This window comes from Sphaeramia orbicularis, chromosome 6 (genome assembly GCF_902148855.1).
Source record: "Sphaeramia orbicularis chromosome 6, fSphaOr1.1, whole genome shotgun sequence".
NCBI lineage: Eukaryota > Metazoa > Chordata > Actinopteri > Kurtiformes > Apogonidae > Sphaeramia > Sphaeramia orbicularis.
In genome coordinates this window covers 2,606,499-2,615,478 of record NC_043962.1, presented here as the reverse complement: position 1 = coordinate 2,615,478, position 8,980 = coordinate 2,606,499, and the positions used below count along the sequence as shown (strand labels likewise).

Below are 8,980 nucleotides of genomic sequence, written 5' to 3'. Positions count from 1 at the left end.
GTCTTGGATATTGAGTTGGTTTATGGGTGTTCAGTCACACATTCCCTTTAACAGTTGACAGATATGACCATAATACTGTTGAGTCTGTAGAAGAACAAACAGGAAGGAGAAGATGATCAGGGTCAACTTAGTACTAGTACTAGTACTAGTACTATGACTACCACGTTTATTTCCTACTAGTTTACAGTGTGCATTCTTCATGTTGTCTCTCCAACTCAACTTGTCACAGGCTTTTGTCATTTCCGCTGTGAGACCAGGTACCAGGAGGTACTATTTCAAGTATCAAGATTCACCGAGGTTCTAAAAAGGACAGTGATTCTGGTATAAAATCATGCAGGTCATTAGTCCCTTTGGTCCATCTGTCCTAAATTGACCCCATATTTACCTCCACCAGGAGGTATTCTGATTGCTTTGCTTGGTTTGTTTGCGTGTTTGTTTGTTTGCAAGATAACTCAAAAAATTATGGACAGATTTTCATGAAATTTTCAGAAAATGTTGATACTGGCACAAGGAGGAAATGATCAAATTTTGGTGGTGATCGGGGGGGTGGGGGGTGGACAGATCTGTCTTGGCGGAGGTCTGCGCTCTCCGAGTGCTTTTCTTATATAAATGTGTTCCAAACATTCATTCATTCATTTTCTGAACCTGCTTTATCCTCATTAGGGTCTCTTGGAGCCTATCCCAGCTACTTATGGGTGAAGGCGGGGTTCACCCTGGACATGTGACCAGTTCATCTCAGGACTGAACATATAGAGACAATCAATCACTGTCACATTCACACCTATGGACGATTTAGATTAACCCATTAACCTATCAGTGCATGTGTTTGGTTGGTGGGAGGAAGCCGGAGTACCCAGAGAGAACCCACGCAGACACGGGGAGAACATGCAAACTCCACACAGAAAGGTCCCACCCCCATGGACTGGTGTTGGAATTGAACCCAGGACCTTCTGTCTGGGAGGCATGAGTGCTAACCACTGCACCACTGTGTTAATTTGGGTCATATACCAATTTAACTACGAACAAAACACCTCGAACAACAACAGCAACTATTCAGAGAAAAATGAGAGTTTTGGTGAAATTGTGTTTTTTCCATTAAACACATTTTTAGGCAGAAATTATATTCACACAGTTTGAGGGTCAATGGAAAAGAAACTGCAGGTCGGTTGACCCAGAATCATCAATGTGTCAATATCTACATATGAAATAGGCTCCATCTTGACAAATGGACCACAGATTTGAGTCTAAACTATGTTCTTACATTTTATTTTGGAAATCCTAGTTAGTGTTGCATCCTGTCCCAGATGTAACAGTGGGTTCTGCTGTGGTTCTATGTTCCTAAACCTACAGTAAAAATGCAGCTGGTGTTGTGTCGATCTGAGTCCATGAGGGGAAAACCAACCTCTGAGGGTCCAAATGCCTGTTCAGGAAACGGCCTCACTCAAACAACATCAAAACCAGCATCAATTACATGTTCAGCCACTGAAGTAATTGTGGAAAAAATCTTTATTTAGCATTTTTATTTAGCAGTACAAATTTTTCACATTCCTTAGGTCCTGAAGAACTGATACAGAAGTCTGTGTCTCTTATTTTTCAGACACAAACAGACTTTCAAGGACTCACCACATACAAGCATTTAAACCCACCCCCCCATCTCCGTCTGCCTCACAACATTCTTCTTCTCTTCCTGTCCCCCTCCCACAACTGAATCCATTGAAAAAGTTCCATCACGTGACCACGTGTACTGTGTTTATAATGTCTTATGTATGTGATAGATGTGCTTGCATTATCTTCACTGTGATTCTTTCAAAGAAAAGGGTTCTGTGGTGGCGCACCAGTTAGGAGCAGCGCCCCCATGTCCCTAATCATCAAACTCAATTTCGTTTGATGTACTTTGTACTGTCAAAGGACAATAAAGGTGATTCTGATTCTGATTCCATCAACAAATACTTCTATATAATATCAGACACAGAAGGCAAAAAACAGTCTAATTTTATCTGGGTGTGATTAGAAAGAGTGCAAAGTTAAAAGGTTTTCACTGTTACAGTTATCTGGTACAATTCCAGATCCACATACTGTATCAGTGTCAAACCGCCTCCACTAAAGGCTTCAGTAGAATCTCATAAACGTAGGCTTGTATTTCTTGCGGACAATCACCGTGGCGACTCCCTTCACGTCCTTCAGCATGTCTGAGTCGAAGTCCACCAGGAGCTTCTTCACCCCGGTGCGTCTGGGAACCAAGGGGAGCTTCACGCACACCTTCTGCCCCGGAGCAACCTCATCTCTGACAAAACACAGAAGACACAGAGCTGTCAGTGTGTGTTTGGTTTTGGATTAGGGTCGCATTAGTCGACAGAAGCACAGATTGAACATGTTTACGTCCACAAACTGAACAGGATTCACTCTGAAAACGACTCCCGGCCCTAAATCCCGCCCTCGCTGTCATGAACGTGTGCACACGCCTCATAAAAGGAGCCTGTGATGACGTACGTACCTGTTGCGGATCTCGGTGGGCGGCAGGAGGCCGGACACAGTGAACACGCCTCCTTTCAGTGGGACAGGAAGTGGATTGGTGAAGCAGATGGTGGCGCTCACCTGCTCATTTACAAACACCTTCCCAGGAACCTGCAGACAGAGGACACGGTCCAGGATCACCTCAGACTGGAAAGACTCAGAAGAACCTAATCCAATCAAACACTGAAGACCCCTCCTGCAGCTAGAGGAGTTCAGGTCTGAAACAGGTTCGGGGGTGTCGTCCCAGACTAACCCTAACCCTGGGTTGGAGGGGTTCTCCGTCTGGAGCCTTAAAAAATAGGAAGCTCTTTTAGAGGTAGTTCTTCAGTTCTTTAACAAGTGTCTTACAGTAAATAAACTAACCTTAATGTCAACCTGGTGCTGACCAACTGTTGTGTTTTGGTCTGTTTGTTTTTTTGTCTTCTTGTGCTGTATGTAAAGCTGCTGAATACTGGAATTTCCCTTGGTGTTAATAAAGTATCTATCTGTCCATCCATCCATAAATTATCAGTTATATCCTCTGTTCTATAAAGTTCCCATACGTGGTCTTTCCATGATTGGAGTGTTGGAACATTTGGTGTCGACCAGTTAACAGTGATACCCTTAACTGCTGCTGCCAGGAGAATTTGAAGTAGATATATATTATCTGTACTTTCAAAACCCTCAGGAATGGCTCCTAGCAGGACATGCAGGGGTTCCTTAGGTATGTGTACTCTGAATATGTCCAATAATGTGGCGTAGATGTCCTCCCAGTATTTTTTAAACTTACTGCATGATCCAAAAGTGTGTCTAAAATTGGATTCAGTCTCCCCACACTCCCTCCAACAACTACTGGTGGCTGATGCACCATATTTTCCTGTTCCGTGTGGGGTCCTGAAATATGGAACTATCATTATCTCTGCCAAGGAGGTTCTGTTTTTGCCTCTGTCTGTCTGTCTGTCTGTCTGTCTGTCTGTCTGTCTGTCTGTCTGTCTGTCTGTCTGTCTGTCTGTCTGTCTGTCTGTCTGTCTGTCTGTCTGTCTGTCTGTCTGTCTGTCTGTCTGTCTGTCTGTCTGTCTGTCCGCAAGATAACTCAAAAAGTTATGGAAGGATTTGGATGAAATTTTAGGAAATGTTGATACTGGCACCAGGAACAAATGATTAAATTTTGGTGGTGATGGGGGCACTGATCTGCCTTGGCAGAGGTCTGTGCTCTCCGAGTGCTTTTCTAGTTTTCCATCTGTTTTCCCTCCAGCTGTTGGAACAGGTCACTCTGTGAGCTTCAGTGCAGATCTCTGCTCAAGTTTCTGAAGAAATGTCCTGCTGAAATTGTCTTTCCCATTTTGATTTAACATAAAAAGTATCACGTGTTTCCATATTCTGAAGGCTACTGTAAAGATGAGAAATAGTCTTTATCCCAAACACTGTCCACTGACTTTAAACTGAGTAATACTGGGTGTAGCAGACGTACAAGACATGAAAGTCGAGCAGGAACAGGTTCTATTAAAGCTGTTAGTGGTGTTGAAAGGCCCTCACCACAGGCATGTCCAGTACAAGTATGTCCATCATTCAGCAGGTGGCGCTACAGCACCAAATGGGAATGTCTACTGATGTCAGCGTCCCGTCTAAAGTCAGTCTGAGGTTCACAGACACACTATAGAGCAGTAAATACAGGAGCCAATAGAACAAAGACCATGCAAAATGTCAATGTCCAAGGATGGAATTCCTGCCCAAATGCTTCAGGTTTGGTTCCTGGGAACACGAGCCTCACCTGGACTGAGAGCTGAGGTGTGCTCAGTGGGATGTTGGCTGTGCTCATGATGGGCATCTCCTCCCCTCGGAACTCCAGGAAGGCTTTGATTCCAATCAGACGGTGTTCAGAAACACAGCTGACGTAGTCATCATAGTGCAGGCGCACCACTTCTTTACGCACTGAAAACACAGATTTAGTGCACATGAGCAACTTTTTCCCATTATCTGCAATCGTTAACCACCGGGTGATTTAAATATATGCTTGGACTTAACACAAGAATTTATGTAATTATTTATTTGTATAAGATTTTTAAGAGTATCTGAGTTTAAGGCCCAAGTTCTCCATTGTGTTTATGGATAGTATATGTGACAGTAGTTAAATGTGTGTATTCACTGTAGGATGCTCCATGTGTGGTGCAAGGTTATTATCGTTAACAAAAACTAATGAAATAATGAAAACTAGAATTGAAAAAACATTTTCATTAACTGAAATAAATAAAAACTAAAATAAAAAAAAAACAATAACTACCTGAAACTGTATTGTGTATTTACAAAACTAACTAAAACGGATAAAAATGATGGATAAAATTCTCTTCGTTTTCGTCTTTGTCAATGTCGGATTGATACAAAAGCGATTTATTTCACTCCAGCAATTTTAGCTGCTGGCACCATACGACACTTGACGGTTTGTCACTTGGTTTCCAGTCGTCTTCTAGTCCCCGCTCTACCTGGAAACATGGAGACTAAAGCAGCAGAGTCCTGTCTGGGATTTATGTGAATATGACGGAGAAGAAGAGAAAAGAGACGACAAAACTAAACTAAAATTAAGCATTTAGAAAAAAAAAAAACGAAAACTAATAAAACTAGCAAACCTGCTCTAAAAACAACTTAAAATGAACTGAATTATAAGTCAAAACTAAATAAAACTTAACTATAATGAACTACAAAAGCACTTGGAGAGCGCAGACCTCCGCCGAAGCAGATCAGTGCCCCCCCATCACCACCAAAATTTAATCATTTTTTCCTTGTGCCAGTATCAACACTTCCTGAAAATTTCATCAAAATCCATCCATAACTTTTTCAGTTATGTTGCTAACTAACCAACAAACAAACAAACCCTGGCAAAAACATAACCTCTTTGGCGGAGGTAAAATCCAAAACTATAACCTTGGTGTGGTGGATCTCCTCACCTTGATGAGCAGGTACTCTGATGCTGAAGGCCTCCCTCTTACACATCCCCTGGTGGACAGAGGTGTAGGTGATGGTCTTGGCCAGGACCACCAGGTCAGCACAAACATCTGCACCACCTTCATTTTTCACCTGCAGATGAACGTACGTTTGGACTGAAGACCTTTAAACTAAAACTACATGTAGATAAAATCCAATGTCTGGTCTCATGTCTGAAGGTTTCGCTCCTTCCGGTCTGATCCCTCGTACCTCGATGATCACGTCGAAGTCCGTCCCAAACACCGGCTTGGCGTGTTTGATCTGCAGCATCAGTTTTGGTTCTCCTTTATCATTGGTCGCATGTGTGATTGAACGTCCCGCCTTCCTGTACACTTCCCTCTCCTCCTCAGAGCCTGTGCAGAAGATGTGAAACAGCATGAGGACCTTCATGGAGCCTCACAGGTCCTTTAATGCCGTGTTTTCACTATGTGGAACTGGCTCGACTCGACTCGACTCTGGTACCAGGTCCTATTCCAGACCATTTCCATTCCAGGATACTACCCACTTTACAGTACCTGGTCGTCATAGCGATACGGCACGTTCCTTCTGTGTCGTCTGCGCAGAGTTGCTGATAAACTCACTCGTTGTCTGTTGTCTCGTCAAGTTCATGCTGAATTTTTCCGTCTGAACCTCCTGGACCGACCATGGTGTAGTTTTACAGACTGTCATCATGTGGATGAACCTACCGACAGATTTACTGTCAACTTCTGCATCTGTTTTTGTTAAAGGGCGGGTCACAGAGACGACTCTGACCAATCAGAGGTCTGCAGTGTTTACACGTCATGTTTTAGTATCTGGTCCCCAGTCCTGGAACCTCGGTGGAGGCGAGACCAAAAAACTAGTACCAGGTACCACATTCCAGGTCCTTTTTCATAATGGAAACGCAAAAAGGTCGAGTCAAGTCTAGTCGAGCCAGTACCAGGTAGTGGAAACGCAGTAAAAGTGGTGTTTGACCTGAAACAGACGTAACCGACAGTGGGAGGAGCCAGTGTGTGTGTGTTTGTTCTGTTTCATCACCTGTGTGCTCAGTGTATCTGCACAAACCCCAAACCTAAGGCTTTGGCACAGCTCACTGAACACAGGCATGGGATCTGTACGTTTATTCTTCTTAGTGCTGTTGGAGTACTTTAAATGGATCTGTTTTCTGTTGAACTTACCTTCAGGGTATTTGTAGTGCAGTGTCACATCCTCCCTCTGGTCACCATAGACACTTTTGGTGCTGATGTTCCTCCCAATAGACTGATCGTCCACTCGGATCTGCAACATTCAGGCTCATTAGTAGTAGTAGTAGTGTCGGTACGGCTGTCACCAGGTCATATCTTATCTATATTCAGTCTTTTTCAGCTCCTTCTCCTTGGACTCAGTATCAGTATCCGTCACCTTTTGCCGTTGACCGTTTCTTTTGACGATCCAGCTGATGATGTCAGCATTGACCTCAGCAAATATAAAAGGAGCGTCGTACTTTGCAGCCAGGTTTCCCTCTTTGATGGCCGTCACTGGACATGGACCACAGCAGAACTTACCTGAAGGAAAAAAAATAAAAAGACTTAACAGGTTAACCCTTACAGACCCAAACGTCCACCTTTAACCCTTACAGACCCAAACGTAGAAAGAAAAATTCCTTTGGGAACTTCTACAGAAATAGCTCTGGGTGTTTATGGGTTCAAACAGTCGGAGTAGATGAACCTCATGGAGACTTTGAGCAGAAATATTGAAAATAAGGGGTGGTACCATCGCTGAGCTCCTGAGGGGTGGGGTCCAACACCTGCCATCCATCGTTTCCTTTGGGTAGATCGTCTCTCCTCATCCAGGACTCGACCCAGCAGTGGAAGTTCCTACAGTTTTAGAGGACAGTGGAGGTGATGATGTGCCTCTGAACACCTCCAGCCCTAAGCCCACAGCAGGTCTAAGCCCACAGCGGGTCTAAGCCCACAGCGGGTCTAAGCCCACAGCGGGTCTAAGCCCACAGCGGGTCTAAGCCCACAGCGGGTCTAAGCCCACAGCGAGTCTAAGCCAGTGTTTTTCAACCTTGGGGTCGGGACCCCACATGGGGTCGCCTGAAATTTCTAGTATCTGATAAAAATAAAAATTTAATAATAAAATGTTCATTGTGGTCAGTTTCAGATGCTGCAGCTCTTTCATAATTCATAGTTTCAGTTCTTGTTTGTTCAGTATTAATTGTCCTCCTTGTAAATCACAGCTGGACTGACTGGACAGATCCTGACCAAGGAAAATCACATTCTCCCTTTGTGCAGTAATCTATACCTGGATTTACTGCCTCTGTCCACAATAATAGACATTATATAGACTAAATGTCCTCTAACATTAATGTTTAAACTATTACGTGATCGAAAAAAATAAATTTTAGCAAAAAAAAAGTCTCTGTTTTGAATGTCCGGGGTTGCTGGAAATTTGTGATGTTAAAATGAGGTCACGAGCCTAAAAAGGTTGGGAACCACTGGTCTAAGCCCACAGTGGCGAGTCCTACCCCACAGTGGGTCGTACCAGGTGCTGTCCTGTCGTCCACTGCTGTCCATGCTCTCCAGTTCCTCATTGTACAGGGAGTCTATGGACAGGTTTCCATCCACATCATGGGCGGAGTTAAAGTTGGTGATGACGCGTGTTGGGACTCCCAGACAACGCAGAACTAAAAAAAAAAAAAACAATAACAGATGAGTTCCTGTGCACCCCCACCTGTGAACCCTGTGCACCCCCACCTGTGCGCCATGTGAAACCCCCCCCCCGTGCACCCCCACCTGTGCAGGCCACAGCAGCGAACACCCAACACTGTCCGTATTTAACGGCCTTGGCTCCGTCTTTGCTCCACCATCGGAGGATGGGCACGCTGCCCGCCCAGCGGGTAGGTGTGACCCCGTCAGAGTACGGCCCCTGCCAGCGGCCAGTCAACACCCCCCTGTCATCATTGGAGTTGATCTGGACAGACAGAGGACAAATGAAGACAGAGGCTTAACTGAAAGGATTATCACAGAGGGGGGAAAGTTTATGTATGAAGGACAGCAAAGACAGATGTTTGACCTGGACCACACTGACCACACTGACCACAGGGGATGGGCATCAGATGGTCATCTGTCCATCCATCCAAAAACTTTGGCATACACTGATAAGTCAGGCCACTGGGGGCAGTAGTGCACCTGATAGGTCAGACTGAGGGTTTAAGTGTCCACATGTTATGTTTTATTACCTCCGCCATGGAGGTTATGTTTTTGCCGGCGTTGGTTTGTTTGTCTGTCTGAAAATTACAGGAAATGTTGATACTGGCACAAGGGACAAATGATTACATTTGGGGGGGGGGGGGTCACTGATCTGCCTTGGCGGAGGTTTGCGCTCTCTGAGTGCTTTTCTAGTTCATACTGTTGCACTGACTGAAGTAACACTGAACACACAACGACAATAAAGGCTAGTCTGTTCTATTAGAGTCTGTTCTATTAGAGTCTGTTCTATTAGAGTCTGTTCTATTAGAGTCTGTTCTATTAGAGTCTGTTCTATT

General features: G+C 44.4%; 1 protein-coding gene and 1 pseudogene across 1 annotated transcript in view; one reads left to right on the top strand and one right to left on the bottom strand.

The window, feature by feature from the left end:
• The window catches only part of LOC115421684 (CCR4-NOT transcription complex subunit 1-like), a 969,367-nt pseudogene that overhangs the window by 444,765 nt on the left and 515,622 nt on the right, over positions 1–8,980 (top strand).
• Positions 1,707–8,980, bottom strand: part of LOC115421665 (protein-glutamine gamma-glutamyltransferase 2-like) — a 15,690-nt gene continuing 8,416 nt past the window's right edge. The window contains exons 6-15 of the mRNA XM_030137668.1: positions 8,229–8,406; positions 7,978–8,119; positions 7,204–7,307; positions 6,853–6,995; positions 6,630–6,729; positions 5,683–5,825; positions 5,436–5,565; positions 4,265–4,425; positions 2,495–2,625; positions 1,707–2,284 (exon numbers count right to left, since the gene is read on the bottom strand). Of these exons, the coding sequence (XP_029993528.1) occupies positions 2,110–2,284; positions 2,495–2,625; positions 4,265–4,425; positions 5,436–5,565; positions 5,683–5,825; positions 6,630–6,729; positions 6,853–6,995; positions 7,204–7,307; positions 7,978–8,119; positions 8,229–8,406 (1,407 nt within the window). The 3' untranslated portion in view covers positions 1,707–2,109. The remainder of the gene's footprint in view (positions 2,285–2,494; positions 2,626–4,264; positions 4,426–5,435; positions 5,566–5,682; positions 5,826–6,629; positions 6,730–6,852; positions 6,996–7,203; positions 7,308–7,977; positions 8,120–8,228; positions 8,407–8,980) is intronic.